At 44.3% G+C, this 23,312-nt stretch overlaps 1 protein-coding gene and 3 pseudogenes across 1 annotated transcript; 2 read left to right on the plus strand and 2 right to left on the minus strand.

Moving 5' to 3' along the window:
* The window catches only part of Odc1-ps3 (ornithine decarboxylase 1, pseudogene 3), a 28,159-nt pseudogene extending 23,528 nt beyond the window's left edge, over nt 1-4,631 (minus strand).
* On the plus strand, nt 16,878-17,470 carry Dnajc17-ps3 (DnaJ heat shock protein family (Hsp40) member C17, pseudogene 3; annotated as a pseudogene).
* Nucleotides 20,262-22,022, minus strand: LOC134479414 (RING-type E3 ubiquitin-protein ligase PPIL2-like). The gene has a single exon (XM_063262774.1). The coding sequence runs from the start codon at nt 21,963-21,965 to the stop codon at nt 20,400-20,402; it is 1,566 nt and encodes a 521-aa protein (XP_063118844.1). The 5' UTR covers nt 21,966-22,022; the 3' UTR covers nt 20,262-20,399.
* On the plus strand, nt 20,282-22,005 carry Ppil2-ps1 (peptidylprolyl isomerase like 2, pseudogene 1; annotated as a pseudogene).

A 23,312-nucleotide genomic window follows, 5' to 3' on the forward strand; every position in this document is an offset into this window, starting at 1 on the left:
GTTTACATTCTTTAAGATCTGCAGAGCAAGGGAGAAGTAGAGCTTATGTAGCTGGGACATTGTGTGCACAGCTGATGCACGGCAAGCAGGTGGCCATGTGAGGACACTGGAGCAAAGTCTTGGACAGAAAGACAGCTTGTTTGTACAAGGGTTTAGTGGTTGAAAACGCATGGGAAACCAGGCATCACAGACAGGGTTCCTCCTAAAAGGGGTCAGACCTGCTTTTCCTGAGGCACAAACCAGGAACTACAAGAGTGAGATAGGCTGAAGAGAGAGGCTATTTCCCTACATCAGGGGGAAGGCCGCTCCTGTGGAATGAGCAGGGGCTTCAGGGAGCACTGGGAAACATGTGCTCTGGCACATAGGTCTATGATCTGAGACCCAGATGGTCCAAATATGGGTGTGGACATAGAAGGGTTGGTACATACAGGAGCTGATGTTAGTTTACTCACCCAAAGGTCTGAAATCCAGATTGGCCACCTCAGGTTTTGACAGAATTTATAGGAATTGGTAAATTATCGAGAATAGGGTGGTATCCAATGGGTTGCATGTGTGGGACCAGAAAGGCAAAAATGGAAATTGAGACATTATGTGGCTGACATACATGTAAACCTGCATCAGGAAGGGTTGTTTTGCAACAACTGGGTACTCAAAATATTGAAATATCTGAAAGACCAACCAATATAACAATGTATTTTCAGTAGAATAGAAACCTACAATATTGTTAAGGGGATGTACTTATGTGTATGTATCTACAGAGAATGAAAAACATGGCTACCAACAGAACTTTGTAAAGATCATATCTGACTAGGAAAAACCTATTTTCTGCTGAGACGGTGTCTTCACCCAGCAAACAGGCCAGGTGATTCACAGACTGTGTCCGTTACTGATTTCTCCTAATTGTGCAGGCAAATCAACTTCAAAAGTGCTAGCCCAGAAACAAGAAAACCAGATAGTGCAACAGATGCCACAACTACGTTTTGTCAAACTAACCATTTTTTTTCTCCTTTGGGGGCCATACAGGAATTCTTCACTCCAGTTCAGCAGGAAGCAGTTTTATGAAGATCGTCGCCCTAGTCCCTTAACGTGGGGTGGATAGATTTGGTCATTTGATGTGATAAAATTGTTATCTAGGTTGGAAGGATTTTTTTATGATGAGAGATCGATAAAATACTTAACGTTATTTTGTTTGCTCCAGCTGGCCATTCATCAGTAAAGACACTGCATGTATTGGTTCGCCTCACATAGAATTGTTGAATTCAACTTGTGATAAAGTTGCCATGGAGAGAAGCTTGCCCAAGAACTGCTTGTATAGTCCTGCAGCAACTTGTCACTTCTGTGGCCTGACCTCAGGTTGGTGGCCAGCCTCGTGTTGTTTTAGGATTACTACAGCTGCCTGGTGTCTGCTAACTGGAAGGACTGGACTGTGGCTGCTGGTTTCTGCCTGTTTTCTGCCTGCCTAGAGGACTGGTATGCAGCTGCTGAGTCCTGTTTGGTGTTTGCTCTGGGACTGAACAGCTGCCCAAGGAGAGGGAGCTCAATACCAGAGAACTATTGCTGAGCAGGTCCACTTCCCCACATCCTAATAACTTTTCTCTTCCACTGCATCTGCTCTATTGTGGGCTAGAGCATAACTTAAGAGGAGGTTTCAAAACTTTTATGCCTACAGGTGGCACCCAACGTGACTTAGACATAATGGGTAACTCTGCTTCTAATGTGGTAGAAGAAACTGTAGATTCTGAGGGGTGAGCAATGTTACTGAAGGAAATTGGTAAAATGGCAGCTACAGTTGCTGGGTGCTATCCTACTGTGAAACTAGAAGATTTTGTTTTGTTTTGTTTCTGCTTTGTATGTTCAAATTCTCTTCTGAAAGTTTGGAGGGAAGGTCAAAAACTCAGATGGTTCACTCAATTTTCTTCTGCTAGAAAGGACTGCAGAGTTGGCTATGTATGTAGAGTTTTTGACTAGAAGTTGAAATGCTTGGAAGGCAAAACGGCAGAGGGAGAAGAAGGTTCAGGCTTGGTGAATGAGATTGGTAATGTATCCCGTGATGAAAAGAGGAAATAGAGTGGAAGGGAAAGTGCAGCCCTGCCCTGCTCCCCGTGCTTTCACTACCAGGTGCCCAAATGCCTCAGGGAGACAAGGGGCTGGGAAGAGCAGGAGGTAGCGCAGGCACAAAAGGGTGATGTGTGAGTGAATGCAGTCCCACAAGATTTTCTTAGGCCTGCAGAAACACATGCATCCTTCCCAGTGTCTCTGCAGCGTGTGCCTGCTACTGATGCTATTCCTGACAGTGAGCTCACCTGAGGACTGATTGAAATGCTAGATTTTAAAGTAGTTTAAAGAATCTATTATTTTGTATCATTTATACTCTTCCTCTGTCAAGAAATGCTAAATAACTAGACCACAGCATGAGGTGATCCCACTAGATTGGAAGGGGTTGGTGTCAGCTGGTCAACAATTACAGTGGTTGTCGAGGTGGAGGCATGAAGCTACAGAACCAGCCCTTGTGATTAACAAGTGGAATAACTGTTACTAAAGACCAGATGCTGGGTAATGGGCATTATGCTGACTTACAGGAGCAAATCAGATATGGCGGGGAAAATGAGCAATGTTGTGGTACATCTTTTAGAGCTTAGGATGCAGAACCTGGGGGAAAATCTATCTCTTCTACCAAAATAGGATTCTGGATAATCCTTTACAGAATTCTTACAGAGATTGAGTTGAGCTGTGAATAGAACCATATCAGAGTCTGAAACCAGACAGTTGTTGATACAAATATTGGCCTTTGGGAATGCAAACGCTCAATGTAAGAGAGCAATTAGACCATTGAAATCATGTAGAGCCTCTATAGATGAATAGAAAAGGGAAACCACTGGTGTTGGTTCTCAGGCGTATAATTGCAAATATCAAAGGACAAATTTTGGCTAGAGATAATCATGAATCAAATTCTTGATATTTTAATTGTGATCAATTTGGACATTTCCAGAGAAAGTGTAAGGTTAAAAGATTCAGCGTTCAAAATAAGAGGTGTGTTGATTCTAGAGAATATAGAGCTGAGAGAGAGAGAGAGAGAGAGAGAGAGAGAGAGAGAGAGAGAGAGAGAACATGAATAGAGAGAGATAGGAGATGGAGAAAGATCTACATGAATCTGGTTCATCTTCATCTTCTTGGCATCTCTCTGTCTCTGTCTGTCTCTTTGAGGAGAAAAAAGACAGTCATGTTTTCCAACAAAGAGATACAACTGGAAAGGACTTCCAAAAGGAATGTTAAATAGTCCAATTTTGTCATATTTTTGTGTAACAACCATTTGCAATTATTCGTAAGTAATTTCCTCGATCTCTCATTTACCGTTATATGGATAGCATTCTGTTGGCTGATTCTGATAATCATGGGTTAGAGATTATGGTAACACAAAAAATTCTACCATGCTGGGGATTACAGAGTGCTCCAGAAAAAAAATAAAGGGGAGATTCACTAGTTATCTGGGTTATAAAGTCCAACAAACAATTTAACCACAAAAGATACAGATCTGTAGGGACCAGTTGGGTACACCTCGTGATATTACCCAGATGCTTCTGATTTTCCTCAGTAGCTGGATGAATAATTTTCTGCATCAGGGCCTTCCTATGTGCATGATCATAAGAAATGCAGTTAAATGATGCATACACTCCACCATTCACATAATGGTGGCTAGAGATATCAGGAAGATACCATGAAGGTTTGCTCATTGACTCCTCTTCATCATCGGAGCCGGGCTGCTCCTTCCACACTTTCACTGGGCAATGATGTCGACTGCAAGTGTGAAAGCAGAGGAGACACAGTATCTGCCCGGCTCAGCTATGGTTCTCACTCCAGAGTCTGATGGCAAGTGCTCGTCCACAGCTGGGTGGATGACACTGTGTTCCCTTCAAATTTAAGCTTTGTATCTTCAGATCCAGGAGACCCACCCCCAATATCAAGCAGATGAACACTGAAACCATGTTCAGTTTCCATGTCAAAGACACAGCGGGTGTGTGATGCTGCCTGCATGAAGGTCTCAGTGTCAGTACATCTACTGCCCTCATGGAAGCTGATGGTCTTTTGCCTGTTCCATGAGAAGCCTGCTGGTTTTGAGTGTGGAACCAAACTTAACATTGCGGCGACAAAATGCTTTGGAAGTGTCAACGTCGATCTGCAAAACCAACTTTGCCTTTGGATGTGCTCTGGTGACTTCCATCAATTCAATTTCACTGACAAGGTCTTAATGTGGACTCCATTACTGGTGGCATACTTGACTGGAGACACTGGTTTACAAGGATTTGCATAGGTAATGCTCTCTGGACGCACCCCAAGTCTCTAGATCAACGTTATTTCAGTCTTGCTGGCACAGTCAAGTCATGTAGCAGTTACAGCTAGGGCTCTGCTGTCCTTTCATTTGTCTGTGTGAAAGGGAGTCACAGGGCAAGAGCTTTCAGCCACCTCAGACGCTGTTTTAGAATGTGTTCGAGGTCTGTAACTTCGAAAGAATCCCTATCGTCAGGGGAAGATTTCTTTCTATTTCTTTCCTTTTTTTCCTGTAGAATGTTTTTGGCATTAAAGCCTAAATTGAGGATGTGGCAACCAAAGTTTTCATTCCTAAAGCTGCTCATGGTTCTTGATACGCTTACAGAAAACAGCACTGGGCCACAGCTAGCCAGACCTGTGGTGAGGAAAACAACAAACCCTGAGGACCACACAGCCATTAGTAGAAGCTGATCCAAGGTGGCACTAAGCTTATGTCTAGGCTGCCTGTTGGTGACATCTGCGGGAACTGCCCTCAATATTCTTAATGTTGGTGAAAATGGAACAACAGCACCCGAGAGAGGTTATTGAAAAAACTGAGGAACAAGGCCAACCAATGTAAGGATGTGTAGACATGAGAAGGTAATTGTATTATGGGATGTGGTTATGCTTATGCATCTACAGAGATTGAAAAATACGGCTACCAACAGAAGCTTTTAATGTTTAGATCTGATTAGGGAAAACCTCTTGTGAGCTGAGACAGTGTCTCCACAAAGCAAACATCCCAGGTGACTCACAGACTGTGTCAGTTTCTGATTCTCCTAACTGTGCATGCAAATCAACTTCAAAAGGGCTAGCACAGAAACTAGAAAGACAGATTGGGCAACAAAGGCTACAGCTACCTTTTCCTCAAACTAACCATTTTTTTTCTCCCTGGGGCCCATACAGGAATTCTTCACCCTGTTTCAGCAGGAAGAAGTTTTCTGAGGATCGTCGCCCTAGTCCCTTAAAGTGTGGTAGATAGGTTTGGTCATTTGATGTGTTCTAATTGTTATCTAGGATGGAAGGTTATTATTGGTTATGATCAGAGCTTGATAGACATTTAAAGTCATTTTGTTGGAATAGTTGTGTATTAGAACTTTAAGGTATTTTGTTTCATTATGTTTTTGGAATTTTCAGATTTTTGTTTTATCATTACATATTGATAGCAACTTAAGTTTTTGTTTGAATTGTAGTTCAATAGAAAATTTAAATTGTTTTGAAGTGTTGTATATTGATAGAAAGGTAAGGTTTTGTTAATTATTTGAGTAGAGTCTACATAATGGCATTTTTTGAAAATGTGATGGTTCTTACAATAATTGCCATTGTGTGTAGATTGCTAATGATAGGGAAAAGGACAATTTTAAAGAAAAAAGGGGATATGAAGTGAAAACTTCTAGTTCTTTAAAACATATATTTTGCCAAACGATTTGCTCAGGCACAGAGATGAAAGGACGTCTTCCTAATGCAAACATGTGAAAGACTTTTCCTGAAGCAGACACAGGGAAAAGGCTGTTTGGATATAGCAGACAGTGAAAGGACTCTTGATGAAGGAGTATCAATCTGACCCCACAGACTGTGGGAGATGAGCACTGAGCTTTGGTTTGCTCCACCTCGCCATCCTTCAGTAAGGACACCGCATGTATTGGTTCCCCTTACATAGCGTGGTTGAGCTCAACTTGTGATAAAGCTGCCATGGAGAGAAGCTTGCCCCAGAACTGCTTGTATAGTTCCTGCAGCAGCTTGTCACTTCTGGGGCCTGACCTCAGGTCAGTGTCCAGCCTGGTGGTTTCTTGAGGATTGAAGTACAGCTGCCTGGTGTCTGCTTCCTGAAAGGACTGGATTATGGCTGCTGGTCGAGCCCGTTTTCTGCCTGCCTAGAGGACTGGTCTGCAGCTGCTGAGTCCTGTTTGGTGTTTGCTCTGGGACTGAGCAGCTGCCCAAGGAGATGGAACTCGATCCAGAGAAAGACTGCTGAGCAGGTCCACTTCCCCACATCCTAATAACTTTTCTCTTCCACTACCCCTGCTCTGTGGAGGGCTAGAGGAGAGCTTAAGAGGAGGTTTCAAAACATTACGCCTACAAGTGCCCAAAGTGCCTTAGGCATAATGAGTAATTCTGCTCCTAATGTGGTTGAGGGAACTGTAGATTCTGAGGGGTGAGCAATGTTACTGAAGGAAATTGGTAAAATGGCAGCTACAGTTGTGGGTAGTATCTTACTCTATGTTCCTGGAGGGGGATTTTTGGTTTTACTTTGTATGTTCACATGCTACTCTAAAATTTGGAGAGAAGGTCGAAAACTCAGAAGTTTCACTCAATTCTCTTCTGCTAGAAAGGACTGCAGACTTTGTAATGCACATAGAGATTTCAACTAGAAGTTGAAATGCTTGGAATGCAAAAAGTCAGGGCGAGAACAAGGTTCAGGCTTGGTGAATGAGACTGGGGATGTACCCCATGATGAAAAGCGGAAAGAAATAGACTGGAAGGGACAGGGCCGCCCTGCCCTGCTCCCCGTGCTTTCACTACCAGGTGCCCAAATGCCTCAGGGAGACAAGGGGCTGGGAAGACCAGGAGGCAGCACAGGTACAAACTGGTAATGTATAAGTGAGTGCATTACCACAGGTTTTGCTTGGGCCTCCAGAGGCACCTTCATCCTTCCCAGTGTCTCTGCAGCATGTGCCTGCTACTGGTGCTATTCCTGCCACTGAGCTGACCTGGTGACTGATAGAAATGCTAGATTTAAAGCATTTTGAAGAATCTGTTGTTTTGTATCATTTACATTCTTCCTATATTAATGAAACACTAAATAACTAGACCACAGCATGAGGTGATCCCACAAGATTGGATGGAAGGGGTTGGTGTCAGCTGTTCAACAATTACTGTGGTTGTGGTGGTAAAGGCATGAAGCTACAGAACCCGCCCTTGTAATTTCGCAAGTGGAATAACTTATTAAAGAACAACTACTTGGTGAAGGATGTTATGCTGACTTACAGAACCAAATCAGATCTGAGGGTGTAATTGAACAATGTTGTGTTGCAACTTTAAGAGCCTGGGGTCTGGTTGCAGAACCTGAGGAGGAAAATCTACCTCTTTACTAAAATAGGATTCTGGAGAATTCCTTTAGAGAATTCTTACAGAGGTTAAGTTCAGCTGTTTATAGAACCCTATCAGACTGAGAAACTAGACAGCCATTGATAGAAAATTGGCTTTTGGGGATGTAAACACAGAATGTAAGAGAGTAATTAGACCATTGAATGCATGTCGAGCCCTATAGATGAATGCATAAGGGAGACCACTGGTATAGGTTCTCAGGAGTATAATGCAAATAGCACAGGGCAAATGGTGGCTACAATGCAATGCAAGGATGTGTTGACATGGGAACGGAACCCAGTAATAGTATCCAGGGGATGTGTTTATGCTTCTGTATATACAGAATTGAAAACTATGGGTACGAACAGAACCTTTTACAGTTTAGATCTGACTAATAGAAACCTCTTGTGAGCTGAGACAGTGTCTTCACCAAGCCCAGGTGATTCACAGACTGTGTCAGTTAATGATTCTTCTACCTGTGCATGCAAATCAACTTCAAAAGGGCTAGCACAGAAACTAGAAAGACAGATTGGGCAACCAATGCTACAGCTACCTTTTCTCAAACTAACCATTTTTTTCTCCCTTGGGGCCCATACAGGAATGGTTCACCCCAATTTAGCAGGAAGCAGTTTTATGAAGATCGTCGCCCTAGTCACTTAATGTGGGGTGTATAGGTTTGGTCATTTAATGTGATATAATTGTTATCTAGGATGAAAGGTTATTATTGGTTATGACCAGGGATTGATAAACATTTAAAAATCATTTTATTTGAATTATTATATATTAGAAATTTAATGTATTTTTTAATTATGTTCTTAGAAATTTCAGATATTTGTCTTACCATTACATATGCAAAGCTATTTAAGTTTTTGTTTGCATTATATTTTGATGGAAATTTTAAATTGTTCTGAAGTACCGTATATTGATAGGAACCTAAGGTGGTTCTTTAAATACTGTATATTGATACAACCATGAGGTTTTGTTAAGTATTTATCTATTCTATACATGTGGCTTTTACTGAAAACATGATGGTTTTTACATTAATTCCCATTGCGTGTAGATCACTAATGATAGGAAAAAAGGGACAATTCTTAAAGAAACAGGGAGATATGAAGTGGAAACTTCTAGGTCATTTTGCCAAATGATTTGCTCAGGCACACAGGTAAAAGGATGTCTTGCTAAGGAAACACGTCATAGATTTCTCCTGAAGCAGACACAGGTGAAAGGATGTTTGGATATAGCAGACAGGTAAAAGGGCTCGTTATGAAGGAGTATAAATCTGACCCCACAGACTGTGGGAGATGAGCACTGAGTTTTGGTTTGCTCCACCTGTCCATTCTTCAGTAAGGACACTGCATGTATTGGTTCCCCTTACATAGCGTGGTTGAGCTCAGCCTGTGATAAAGCTGCCATGGAGAGAAGCTTGCCCAAGAACTGCTCGTGAGGTTCCAGCAGCAGTTTGTCACCTCTGTGGCCTGACCTCAGGTCGGTGGCCAGCCTGGTGGTTTCTTCAGGATTTAGGTACAGCTGCCTGGTGTCTGCTTGCTGGCAGGACTGGACTGTGGCTGCTGGTTCGATCCTGTTTTCTGCCTGCCTAGAGGACTGGACTGTGGCTGCTGAGTTGTATTTGGTGTTTGCTCTGGGATTGAACAGCTGCCCAAGGAGATGGAGCTCAATCCAGAGAAAGACTGCTGAGCAGGTCCACTTCCCCACATCCTAATAACTTTTCTCTGCCATTATGCCTGCTCTTTGGTGGGCTAGAGGAGAGAGAGCTTAAGAGGAGGTTTCAAAACATTTATGCCTACAGGTGGCACCCAATGTGCCTTAGACATAATGTGTAACTCTGCTCCTAATGAGGTAGAGGAAACTCTAGATGATGAGGGGTGAGCAATGTTACTGAAGGAAGTGGATAAAATGGCAGCTACAGTTGCTGGGTGCTATCCTACTGTGTAACTGGAGGGGATTTTTGATTTTGCTTCGTATGTTCATAAACTATTCTGGAAGTTTGGAGTGAAAGCTGAAAACTCAAAGTTCACTCAATTCTCTTCTGCTAGAAAAGATGACAGACTTGACTATGCCCGTAGAGTTTGTGACTAGAATTTGAAATGCTTGGAAAGAAGAGCCAAGCAGAGAACAATGTTCAGGCTCGGTGAATGAGACTGGGAATGTACCCATGATGAAAAGGGGAAAGAAATAGACTGGAAGGGAAAGTGCAGCCCTGCCCTGCTCCCTGTGCTTTCACTACCAGGTGCCCAAATGCCTCAGGGAGACAAGGGGCTGGGAAGAGCAGGGGGCAGCACAGGCACAAAAGGATGATGTGTGAGTGAGTGCACTCCCACAAGATTTTCTTAGGCCTGCAGAAAGGCATGCATCCTTCCCAGTGTCTCTATAGCATGTGCCTGCTACTGATGCTATTCCTGACAGTGAGCTCACCTGGTGACTGGTGGAAATGCCAGATTTTGAAGCATTTTAAAAATCAACTATTTTCCATCATTACCATAATTGTTAGGAAGTAGTAACAACTCCAGAGGTATCGACTTTTTTATATGAGAGACATTTATTATGGAACATTAAAAAATGATCCAGATGACTGTTTAAAATACATAAACCCCACAATTCTATACATAAAGACCTAAGAGCATGCAGATACTCTGGGCTGGAGAGCCATGTCTGTTCCTGGTCAATCACTTCTGAAAAGTTCTCAAATATTGAAATCCAAAGCAAATGAATTGGCTTGACATGATTCAAAAAGTAAAATATAAACGTAAGGGCATTAAAACCAAGGCAAGAATTAGTCTCCAATCCTCATTCCTGGAGAGTAACTGAGAGCAGGTGTAGGTGTGTGCCCTGTCTGTGTGTATATTCACACAGAATCAGGCCAAAAGTCAAGGGAGCGGCGTGTACCCACATATGTGAAGCCCCGAATGCCGTCAAAAGGATGTAGAACGGCTATCCTCCTTCTGTCTCAAGAACAGCACATTTCCAACCCTAGGCATCCCTTAGAAGGGACCAGTACCGAGGACAGGAGGGTGAGTTCAGACCATGCTGTTCTCACAGCATCCACTGCATCAGAGGCGTCCATATTAGTCTTCGGGCTTTAAGAACATCTTACTTTTCATGGCTTTTATATTTCCATTTTCATCTTCTTCATCATTGGCTCAGTCCCTATTCTTGGCAAGACTCGTTTCTCATGAGTTCTTGGGGGGTTGCGACGTCTCGAGATTTGAGTGGGGGTCTTCCCCACCCCATGGTCTTTCATTTAGGGGCTCGTCCGGGATCTCGCAACCACCCACAACTTCAAAGACCTTCTTGGAGGTAAGGGGGTCCCCAATTGTGTCTGAGTGTGCGGCCGCTGTCTGTGTCTCTGTTCTGGTTCTGGTTACTATCTGAAAAGCGCTTTGGTTTCGCAGCCGCTTTCTGGAGCTGTAAAGCTCAGAAGCTGTGGTCAACAGACGTGTCGGGAGGACCACAAGATGCACCCTGAGGGATGCTTCAGGGCAACAGGAGAGCCAGGGACGCCTGGTGGTCTCCTATTGGGTAGAAGAGGTTCTGTGTTCCTCTTGGAAGAGAAACTTCAAAGACCTCTTTATCTGAAACTGCTTTTGGCTGGTGCCTGTGGACTAGGCACAGCAGTTGTTGTCTGGATAGTGTGGTTTCTTTGTGTTGTCTGTTGTTTGTTTGTTTAGTGTTTTTTTGTGATGATAGGACAGACAGTAATGACTCCCGTAAGCCTGATGTTAGATTATTGGACAAGTTAGGGACAGAGCACATAATATGTCAGTTGAAGTTAAGAAGGGAAAGTGGCAGACTTTGTGCACCTCTGAGTGGCCAACTTTCAGTGTGGGCTGGCCCCCTGAGGGCTCTTTTGACCTGACTATGATTCTTTGTTAAAGCTATTGTTTTTCAGGAAAAACTGGGAGCACACCTGGACCAGAAACCTTACATCTAGGTCTGGCAAAACCCGGTTCAAAATCCTCAGTACCCCTCTGCTCCTCCTAAGATCTATCCTGAGGTGGGGGAGCCTCCTGAATGGCCAGCTCCTCCCCCGTATTTATGCCCCATTTCCTCCCCAGCAGCCTTATGACCTCTGCTCCACAGGAAGAAGAAGCGGGGAGTGGGTGTCCGGCTACAGGTACCCGAACTGCAGGGCTTGGAGCCCCACAGAGCCTGACTCAACAGTAGCCTCGCCTTTGTGCACTTATGCTGTCCAACCTCCTGAATCCTCTGCCCCTCTGGAGGTCTGGCCCAGGGGATGCAAAGTTGGCTAGCACTCACCCCTGACTCCTCTACTGGCCAGATTCTTGTTTTTCCCTTGCGGGCTTATAGACCTCCCCCTGGTCCAGGCAATGGGATGCAGCCCCTTCAGTATTGGCCTTTCTCCTCCTCTGATCTTTATAACTGGAAACTTAATCACGGAACTATTTACTTTATTCGTCAAAGAGTTTTACTTGGTCCTCTTGGTGCTTAACTTAGAAGTTAAAAATAATTTGCTTGAGAAAAATGGTTTTCTGCCAGGGAGTTTGATCTTTCTCTCTTGAGCCTCCTTCCCAAGGAGAGATTCTCCTCCCTTTGCTCCACTTGTCCAGTCTAGCTGCTGTTAACAGATGTGTATGAAGGACTCCAGGTTAGCGAGTGACCCTGTCTGAAGCAGGCATTATCAGAACCTAAAAGCTTTATCTTAGATCCTGAAGAAAAATTCTCCTGTTGCTTAAACATTCACAGCTTCTAAGGAAGGGACAGCGCAGAGTAGGGAAGTGTGGGGCTGAGGGTGGCAGGTGCATGGGCAAGCAAGCTGCAGGCTGTGCATGGGCAGGGGCCTGAGCCAGCTGGAAAAGAGTTTCAAGGTAAAGGGTTGGTTGGCCAGGGCTGATGCTTTGACAACAAAAAGAGTGCATTAAGAGAACTTTCTTTGAGAGAGCCTGCCTCCCTCCCCTTATCCGCTGGCCCTATTCTAAGAGAAGAGTCTGTCTACATGGACAGTGCCTTTGATCTATCCCCTCAGCAGCCAGTTCCTTCCCCTGTGATCCAAATTCCCCAGGTTGGGGGGCAGGGAAGCCCCTAAAATGGTTTCAAAAAGAATCTACAACAAACTGTGAAGAACTTTGTTTTGCCCGTCAAAGTTTAGAATTCAGGCTTTGGCTGTGGCCAAGGTCAGGATTAATCTTTTCTTTTCCATGGGCCTTTAACCCAGTGTGACAGTTTGGTAAAGGGCTGCTACTGAGGTCCTGAAAGTCCCAGGTGAACCGGTTACAATTCTTATGTCAGCCACTTGGCATCTAACACCCAGGTCCCAACCATCTCTCCATCCTTTTGTTATTAGTTCTTACTAGAAGCCTAGTGTCATTTGGACGCTGGTTCTCTTGAGAGGTAAAGCCACGAAGCTGACACTGAAGAGAGACTCCTTGAGGAAAACTCTTAAGTCCAGAGAGATAGTCGGTAACATATCAGTTGCCTCTCTGCTCGCCTTTCTGCTTCACAGACACGAAGCTTGTGCTTATTTTTACAACGGCCTTTTGTCCCCAAAAGGCCTCCTGGTTTAGCTGTGTGACTAAATGCTATTTGTCCTCTTCAGTGGACCTCTATTCTCTAGATTCTCCTCTTGTTTTCTCACCATCCCACATGAGATGCTTGTTAGTAACTGTTATAGGTCTTCTTTACCACCGAGGAAAGACAGAATCCTACTAGAGGCCAGAAAATAAATGTTCCAGACATGGATGGAAGACCCTCACTCCTGACTGACTTCAATACCCCTGAAGGTAGGGAGTGCTCCAGGTCTACTGCCAGGCTCCAAGGGTGGGTCTCCGAGGGACTAGAAAATGCCCCACCAATCTGGCTAAGGTAAGAAAAAGATACAAAGAAAAAGTTACAGAAATTTGAAGGGTTAAGCTAAGTTGCTGAGAGTTAGTGAAAGTTGCAGAGAAAGTAAGGTTGAAGTGTGGTTCAGGGTCTGTGCACATAAGTGGACAGCATCTAGTAGCTGTAGAGGAAGATGCAGAAGCTATAACAGAGAGACTGAGGAAGAGAGAGGAAAGAAGGTAAAAGGAGCAGGAAGCTAGGGAAGAAAAGAGACAAAAAGAAGAGGAAGTTAGAGAGCTAAAGAGAGATAAAAGACAGGAGAGGAACATATACTGGCCACAGTAGTTAGGGAACCTAGGAAGACAGTACCTGGCAACAGAAGAGAATTCCTGGCTAAAGATCAGTGTGCCTAATGCAAAGAAAAAGGACAATGGGTCAGGGACTGCCCCAGGAAAAAACAGAGGGTCCTCTCCAGCAGCCCGGAAGGCAAGTCTCTCGGTCCTAGAGTGCTGGCTATGCTCAAAGATTGAAGGGAATCCCACCCAGTTGTTTTGTGAATGATTATGGGGGCCCGACATTCTGTGCTCCTATGCCCAAATGGGCTTGTGTCCAGCAAAAGACCTTGAGTACAGGGGACTATGGGCAACAAATAATACTCATGGACTACCCGAAGAACAGTTGACCTTGGCATGGGCCGGATATCCCACTTGTTCCTTCTGATCCCAGACTGCTCCTACAAGTCTGAACCCTACAATCCTGCTCCCAGACCCTGACCTAGACACCTGCTTCATGACTGTCAGCAGGTGCTAACTAAAGCACAGCAGTGGCATAAAGATCTGACTGACCAGCCACCAGAGGGGGTAGATGCCATCTGGTTCATAGATGGGAGCGGCTTCTTAGAGAAGGAAAAAGATGGGCTGGGGCAGCAGTGGTAGATGGAAACAGAGTCATATGGGCTCAGGCCCTACCAGAAGACACCTCTACTCAGAGAATAGAGCTCACTCCCCTCACCAAAGCCCTTGAGCTGAGAAAGAGACTTAACATCTCTGTGGACAGCAGGTATGCCTTTGCTACAGTCCATCAGCAGAGGGGCCTTCTGACATCTGAGGGCAAGAAAAAAAGAGCTTCTGGCTCTGTTAAGGGCCTGCCATGACCCAGCCAGGCCGAGGAAGAGACTCTGGTACATCTCAACGGGAAAGAAAATCCTGCTACAAAAACAGGCAGAGGCCATGATAAAACAATTGCATCAATGGACTCACTTAGGGGTAAGCAAACTCATCCAGACATTTTCAAAAACTAAATATTATGTCACAGGTCTCAAGTATCTCTTGGAAGAGATAGTACACTGATGTATACCATGCCAAAAGTTAACTGTTTTCAGGAAAGTTGACTCTGGCAGGAGGCTCCATGGGGAACGGCCTGGACCCTACTGAGAAGTTGACTTCACAGAGATAAAACCAGGAAAATATGGTTACAAATGTTTCCTAGTGTTTATCGATACCTTTTTAGGAATACGTAGAAGCTTTCCCCACCAAGCAAGAGATGGCCTTGGTAGTGATCAAGAAAATACTGGAAGAAATCTTCCCCCTGTTTGGAGTGCCTAAGGTAATTGGTCAGATCACGGCCCCGCTTTTGTTGTCAAGGTAAGCCAGGATGTAGCCAGGTATTTAGAGGTCGATTAAAAAATTATATTACATCTACAGACCTCAAAGTTCAGGACAGGTAGAATAAATAAAATTCTAAAAGAGACCTTGACCAAATTGACCACGAGGACTGGCGCAGACTGTGTGGCACTCCTTCCCTCTTGCTCTCTTCAGAGCAAGAAATGCCCCTTCTGGATTCAGCCTTACCCACGCCCCTGAAGAGACTACAGAGTTCAGGGCAGGTAAAAAAGATAAATAGAACTATAAAGGGGCCTTGACAAAATTGGCCTTAGAGACTGGCGGGGGAGACTGGACTGTCCTTCCTTTTGCTTTGTTCTGTGTATGGAACACTCCTGATCCTTTTGGCCTAACACCTTATGAGATTATGTATGGGAGCTCCCCCTCCACCTCACTGAATTGGGCGGGGCCCCCTACCCTGAGGTCTTTCTTAAAACCCTGTTTGCTCATTTAAAGGCTTTAGAAACAGTCCAAGGTGGAATTTGGAACCAAGTGAAGGACACCTACAAGACAGGAGGTCCAGAGATGCCTTACCAGTTCCCAGTGGGAGACGCAGTCCTGGTCCAGCGACACCAGGCTGAGAATTTAGAACCTCACTGGAAAGGACCCTATCTAGTACTGTTAACCACTCCCACTGCTGTTAATGTAGATGGGATTGCTGCATGGGTCCACGCCTCCCATTTGAAGACAGCACCAGATGTTCTCAGAAATGAACAGAAGTTAGAAAAGACTGCTAATCCTCTTGAGCTCCATCTCTGTTGTAAGTGCTTATAATCCCCATATCCCCCCAGAAACTGACTTGGCAAGTTTCCTCCCAGGCTGGGGAGGTAATATGGTCCATCTCCAAGGTGGCCCCACCATACACATGGTGGCCTGCTCTCCCCCTGACTTTTGTAAGTTGGTAGCTGCTCTGGACACCTAGGACATTCCTAACACAGATCCTCAGAGTATGCCCTTAGAAGCCCCCAAAGAGATTTCACCTGGGGGCAAGTTTGGATGCGCAAGTCCAGAAGCAAGGTGCCAATTGGGAAGACTAAGGTTTTACATTTGCCCCCAAGATGGCTGAGACCAGGCTACCATCCGGCCTTGTGGGGGCTTAGAAAGTTTGTACTGTTCTGCATGGGGATCTGAGACTAATTTCCACGCTCCTAGGACCCTCAGTTATTCTCTTATTAAAAATACAGGGTCCAAATGTCAAAAGAAATAAGTTAACACCCTTTATTAGAGAAAGAGTTAGTGCAGTGCAGATTTTAATGCTTCACCAACTATATCAAGCCTCAGAAGAACTTAGGGGAAAAATTGAAGAAGGTGGCCCTGAGTTCTAAGGTTAGAACTAGTCACAAGCAGAAGTAGGGAATGAAAGAATAAAGATTTTAAACTAGCCCCCACTGACCCTGCTGTGAGGACAAGTGTACCTCACAGCAAAGAATAACATAACATGTTTTGGGGATGTAGCCTGGCTATAGCCACCTCAAACCATCTGACCTCGATAAGGCCTGACTCAACAGTCCTGAGAAAAGCGAGAGTTAGGGTCACCTTGCCCTAGAAGCAGGGTGGCCTAGAGTTGAACTGAGCCCAAGTTACAAACCAATGAAATTGCTTTGTGTGAATGTTGCCAACTACCTATGTAATTTTCCCTATAAATACCTTCCCCTAATTGGGCTTGGGGTCACCTCCTCTGTCTCCTGTGTGAGATATGTGTCGTCCCCAGAGCTCTGGTTCCTCAAATACACCTCTTGTTTATTACATCAAGACTGGTTTCTCCTGAGTTCTTGGGGGGTTTCGTCATCTTGAGATTTGAGTGGGGGTCTTCCCCACTCCTGTGGTCTCTCAATTCTTGCCTAAACTTGAATTGATACTACAACTCACAGGAGTCCCATACTTGATTTACTTATTCAGGGTGCCTGGTTCATCGGCTCAAGGAAATGATGAAATTGAAAAATTACTAATAGGAAACAGGTTTAGAATCCTCAAATTAATACTAATGCTTTAAATGAATCCTGCCTCCAAAACTAAGAGGTGAAGGTGAAGGAGGTGAAGAAGGCCTAGATACAAAAAGCACTCTCCTGCCACCCAGACAAAAATCCAGATAACCCCAGGGCAGCTGAACTCTTCCACCAGCTGTCCCAGGCCTTGGAGGTACTGACTGATGCTGCAGCCAGGGCTGCCTATGACAAGGAGAGGAAATCCAGGAAGCAGGCCGCAGAGAGGACCCAGAGACTTGACGAGAACAGGAAGAAACTGAAGCTCGACCTGGAGGCCAGGGAGTGGCAGGCCCAGGCCCAGGGTACTGAAGAAGAGGAGGAGAGCAGGAACACCACCACACTAGAGTAGGAGTTTGCTCCATTACGATAAGAGGGTTCCCGTCAGTTGGAAGAGCAGCAAAGGCTGATCCAGGAGCAGACCCTCCAGGACCAAGAACAGAGGCTGAGAGGAAGAACAGAAAATAGAGAAGGCAAAGGAACCCCCAAAGTAAAGCTTAAGTGGACATGCAAGAAGGAGGATGAGTCCCAAGGGGGCTACTCCAGAGATATCCTCCTGAGGCTTTTACATATGTATGGAGAGGTTCTCAACTTGGTACTTTCCAGAAAGAAGGCAGTCAGTGCCATGGTGAGCTCAACCACTCTATGTAATGAGGAGAAATACATGCAGTATCTTTAGTGAAGAATGGTGAGGTGAAGCAAACCACAGCTCAGGGCTCATATCCCAGCCTGAGGGGTCAGATTTACACTCCTTCATCAAGAGTCCTCTCACTGTCTTCTACAGCCAAACATTCTTTCACCAGTGTCTGCATCAGGACAACTTTGACATGTTTGCTTTAGCAAGACATCCTTCACAGGTGTGCCGCAGAAATCATTTGGCAAAATTAACTTCCCAAATAACTAGAAGTTTCCATTTCATACCGCCCTTTCCCTTGAAGAATTGTTCTTTTTCCTATCATTAGCAATCTACACACAATGAAAATTATTGTAAAAACCATCACATTTTCAATATGTAGACTTTAGTCAAATAATTAACAAAACCTTTCTATCTATACACAGTTCTTCAAAACAATTTAAATTTCTATCAATGTACAATAATTCTAGCAAAAACTTAGATTTATATCAATATTCAGTGATTAAACAAATCTTACATTCCTCTCAGTAGAAAATAACGGAACAAAAGTTGGCTGAAATTTCTAGTATACGGTTAATTCCAAAAAAAGACTTCAGGTGTCCATCAGTCTCTGATCATAACCACTGCTCTGACCAGCTGTGGCCCAGTGCTTTTTTTTCTGTAGGCATATCAAGAACCATGAGCAGCTTTACTAAGGAAAAAAAAAGCTTGATTGCTATATCCTCAATGAAGGCTTTAATGCCAAGGACATTCTACACCAAGAAGAAAGGAGGAGGACGAGGAGGAGGAGGAGGAAGAAGAAAAGTCTGCAGCAGACTGTGAGTAACTTTGTTTTGCCAACAGGACAGGCTTTACTCTAAGATGATAAGAGGAAAAGGTCTTGGCACCAGCACTTTAGCTTACTCCAACTGGAGGTTGTGGCCAAGGTCAAGATTAACGTTTTCTTTTCTATGGTCCTTTAGCCCCCTGAGACAGTTTGATAAAGGGCTGCTACTGAGGTCCTGAAAGGGAAAATGCCCCACCAATCTGGCTAATGATATTTTGCTTTCCGCTAAAGATTGTGGCACCCTAGAAACGGCCTATGTGAAAGTGATTGAGGTGCTTGAAAACAATTGTTTATAGCACCAGAAAAGGTTCAAATGGGCAAAAAAGGAGAGTATTTAGGAACAAAGATTACTCCTCATAGTATTTCCCCTCAGAAAATTGAATTAGGAAAAGATCATTTAAAAACATTAAATGACTTTCAGAAATTACTAGGAAGCATAAATTGGATTTGACCCTATATTAAAATGCCCAATGTAGATTTACAACCACTCTATGAGATCCTGAAAGGGGATTCTCAGCTTGCTTCACCCCGTGCTTTGACCAAGGAAGCACGATTATCTTTGAGGAAAATAGAAGAAAGACTGGAAAAGGCAATGCTAAGAAGGTACAAGGAAAAGGAGGATCTCTTTTTGTGTATACTGAGAACCTTTCGTCAGCCTACAGGAGTGCTATGGCAACAAGGACCACTTCTTTGGATTTATCCTCATATTTCTCCTAATAAGACCCTGGAATATTACCCTTCTGCTGTTGCACAGCTTGCTATGTTAGGTGTTAAATCTTGCATTCAGCATTTTGGTATTTTGCCCAAGAAAATTATTATACCATATACTATAGCTCAGATGGTACATGTGTGCCTTGATAGATGATTGGGCCATATTACACTGTAGTTTTGATGGAGAGTTTGACAATCATTATCCTAAGGATCCTTTGTTACAATTTTTTACTGAATATCCAGTGATCTTTCCTAAGGTCACTGCCTCAGAGCCTTTGTCTGGAGCATTAGATATTTATACAGATGGCTCCAAAACAGGTGTAGGTGCCTATATGGTTGATTCTCAAGAACCAGTATTAATTCAATACAGTCCAGGCACATGCCAAATTACAGAATGTAAAATTGTATTGGAAGTTTTTAAAAGATTTCATGATTCTTTTAATTTAATTTCTGACTCTGTTTATGTAGTTAATGCTGTGCGCTCACTTGAAATTGCATGGCCAATTAGGTTGACTAGTACTGTATGTCAAATTTTTTTAGATTTACAAAAATTGATTTGGGCCAGAAAAAATAAATTTTTCATACAACATATTCGAGCCCATACTAATTTGCCTGGTCCCATGGCCAGTAATAACGCCCTGGTGGATGCTAGTACTCGTAGAGAGTTTATTTTTCATGCTGCTCCAATTGATCTCGCTAGAGAATTTCATCAAAAGTTTCATGTTCCTGCTTTTACTCTTCAACAAAAATTTAACATCTCTAGAGCTGCAGCTCGTGATGTGGTGTTACGTTGCCAGAATTGTGTTCAATTTCACCACCCTCCTCAGGTGGGAATTAACCCTCGTGGTCTGATTCCACTAAAAATTTGGCAAATGGATGTTACACACATATCTCAATTTGGAAATTTAAAATATGTTCATGTTTCTGTTGATACCTGTTCCAGTATTATACATGCCACTCTGATGACTGGTGAAAAGGCTTGTAATGCCATTAGTCATTGCTTAGAGGCATGGGCAGCCTGGGGAAAACCTGATAGTCTCAAGACAGACCACGGGCCTGCCTACACAGCAAAGTCCTTTCAGGCATTTTGCCAAACAATGCAGGTTGGTCATACTACAGGATTACTGTAAAATCCCCAGGGTCAAGGAATTGTGGAAAGAGCCATCGTACCTTAAAAGAGCTTTTACAAAAACAAAAAGAGGGAATTGCCAGTGGCCGAACACAAAAAGAACAACTTTCTTTAGCTTTGTTTACTCTAATTTCTTTTTTTTTTTCACCATAGGCAACAGATTTATTGGTTCACAGCCCAAACTGATGGCAAGGATAAAGGGCTCAGGGACAGACCTGGAGGCCAACAGCCCTGCACCCCTACCAGGATCCCTGAGGCCAGCCTGCTGCTACCAGGAGCTGAAGTCCCCAAAGCCCCGACTGGGCCTTTTCTTGACTGTGGGGATGGCTGTGCTGGTGGATGGTTCTTCCTCTGCTGCTCGTTTTGTGGCTGCAGGGTTGATATACTTGCCCACCCCCCGGCAGTATGTCGGGGGACCCTGGTTTCCAGGCTGGGGCTGTTTCTTCTTGGCCTTGGCCTCTGGATCCACTTGGTGCTGTGTCTTCTTCCGTTCCTGGGCAATCTGGGCATCGGCCTCCTCATAGGGATCCACAAACACGGTGGTTGTACAGATGTGCACTTCTTCCTTAGGGCGGTCAGTTTTGGGGTCACTCTCCACATTCTCCATCTCTGTCAGCGTGTCAAAGCCCCCGACAACCCGTCCAAAGATGGTATGCTTCTTATCCAGGTAAGCACAGGACCGGAAGGTGATGAAGAACTGAGACTTGTTGGTGTTGGGCCCCGAATTGGCCATGCTGAGCACCCCACGGCCTGTGTGTGAAAGATTGGGACGGAACTCATCTTTGAAAGGCTTGCCCCAGTATGACTCTCCACCCGTGCCTGTACCTGTAGGGTCACCACCCTGGATCACAAAGTTCCTGATGGACCTGTGAAAGATGGTACCATCATAATACTGTTTCTTGCAGAGCTTGATGAAGTTTTCACAGGTTCTTGGTGTCAGGTCACAGTGCAGCTCTAGGTTGAGGTCGCCCTTGTTGGTATGTAGCCTCACATAGCCCTTCTTCTTCACAAACTGGTAGCGCAGGACATCTTCATCAATGACAGCTGCTTCGTGCGTGGTCTCAGGCACCATGGCGGTAGAGGTGAAGGACGCGCTGACCTTCCCTGTGGAGTAGTGGGCAGCATTTAGTTGGTCCACCTTCTTCTTCTCAGGTGGCTTCATGGTAGCTGCTAAAATCTCATCTCCTTTGAACTCTTTGTAGAGCTCCTGTAGCGTCTCTCGGGTCTCCGCATTTGTATTTTTCAAATAATAAGATGGGTCTTGTTTGGCCTTTTCCTCATCTGGATCTATCGTTCGCATGTTATTCTTCACATGGAAGAAGCTGCTAACGTTAAATTTGTCCAAATTGGTGGGGTCCTGCAGGGTGATGATGTCTTGCCTGGAAAAGGGCTCATCAGTTAACAGGTCCCTCAAGTTCTTGGCCTTGATGTTTAGCTGCTCCACTGCCTCATAGGTGTAGACATTGCCAGTTGTCCTGATGGCCACAATGTGGATGTTGTCAGTGAACACGGAGTACAGCACTGGACAGTGGTACTGCCCTTCACTGTTCTTCGCAAAGTTCAGCTTAATCAGGGACTTCCCATCAAGTTTCTCTCCAGTGCTCGGATTGGTCCCATACTTCTTAAGCCATGGGACAATGTTCAGCAAGTCAAAGACAACACCTTCCGGGGTGCAGACTGGGTAGACAAAAGGCTGGAGAGAGAGACTGCAGTGGTCAAAAGGTAAGCGGCGAAAACTTGTCTGTGTGATATCTGGCTTCCTGCCACCATAGAAATGAATGTACTCGGCACAGGTGATGTACATCTTGTCCTTCTGGTGCTGTCGCTTCCCCATGGTGGCGACGAACCGTGATCACAGCAGACACTCAGGCTCTTGTAGGATAATGTCACAGAGGAGGCAGGTATAGGATAGAAGGAGGCCTGTCATTGGAGGAGAAGGAAGAGGAGGAGACTAAGAGAGAGGAGAAGGGGAGACAGATTTAGAGCCAGTCCTTCTATTGTCATTACAAACTTCTGAGTTGATTATACCTGTGTGTTAAGATTCAAATAACAAAGTCATAGCTCTGAGTTTGTGAGAGTACTTTCAATTTAAAATTTAGGATATGGAGACAACAGTCCAGATTGTCTTATATAGATAGATGGTTTTCAAAAACGTCATAAATCCACAAAATTTGAGATTTAAAGTTATTTATCTTTTGTTGAGACATATCTGCTCCTAACAGTTCCCCTTTGGTGGATTTAATGAAGAATGAGAACATCTCTACCTCCAGGTGAGTCAATACTTTGTGGCTAGGCAGCAACTACACAAAACTGCCTGTTTCATCTACAGACTAATACTGTCCAGAAAAGGACAAATTATACAGAATAGTTGACTGATAAACCCTGCCAAGACAAGGTGATCAGCCCTTCAAAATCTGCATTTCTAGAGTCTGTCAGTTGATTTTGGGCCAGAAGGCTGAAGACTTGCCCTCACATGTTGCTAACAGGGGACTGTGCTAGCAGAGATTTGTCTCTACAACCTCTCAGTTCTGGAAGCCATGTTAGGCTTCCTATGTGTATAGATATTTGGTCATTCCCAGATTTCTTACGGGGTTGAAGATATTATAGTCTCATAGCCTATCATGCTGTTTAACTCTAAATATACATATTTATGTGCGGCAGATAGGCTGTGTTTCCGCCAAGATATGTAGCAGATATCTTGGGGCACCACAGTGAGGACCTAGCGGGGTAAAAGCAAATACTCTTTTCTATTTTATATATTTTTACAGCAACAGACTCTAGCTCTAAATTTCTTAATTTTGGATGCACATGGCCGCTCTGCTGCGGATCGCCATGCTGCTACTACACCTATGACTAATACAGAAGTAAAGTGAAAAGATGTCTTAACTGGTGAATTGTGTGGCCCAGATCCCGTGCTTTCAAGATCTAGGGGAGCTGTTGTGTTTTTCCACAGAATCAAGACAATCCAATCTGGGTACCTGAGCGTTTGACTCGCAAACTGCCTCCTGCTCCTCCTGACAATAGAACTATGCACTCTATTATTGCTGGGAATGGTAATCCAGGTTGATTCACTCACGCTGTGGGCTATTGCCAGATCCTGGCCAGTACCTATGCCAGTTCATAGCAATTCTACTGTTTTGCCAACTTTTTTATCCACCTCCTGTTTGCGTGATGTTCCCTG

This window comes from Rattus norvegicus, chromosome 6 (assembly GCF_036323735.1).
Source record: "Rattus norvegicus strain BN/NHsdMcwi chromosome 6, GRCr8, whole genome shotgun sequence".
Taxonomy (NCBI): domain Eukaryota; kingdom Metazoa; phylum Chordata; class Mammalia; order Rodentia; family Muridae; genus Rattus; species Rattus norvegicus.

Excerpts from the sequence above, each read along its gene's own strand:
- LOC134479414 (XM_063262774.1), bottom strand. The coding sequence starts at position 21,965 with ATGGGGAAGCGACAGCACCAGAAGGACAAGATGTACATCACCTGTGCC.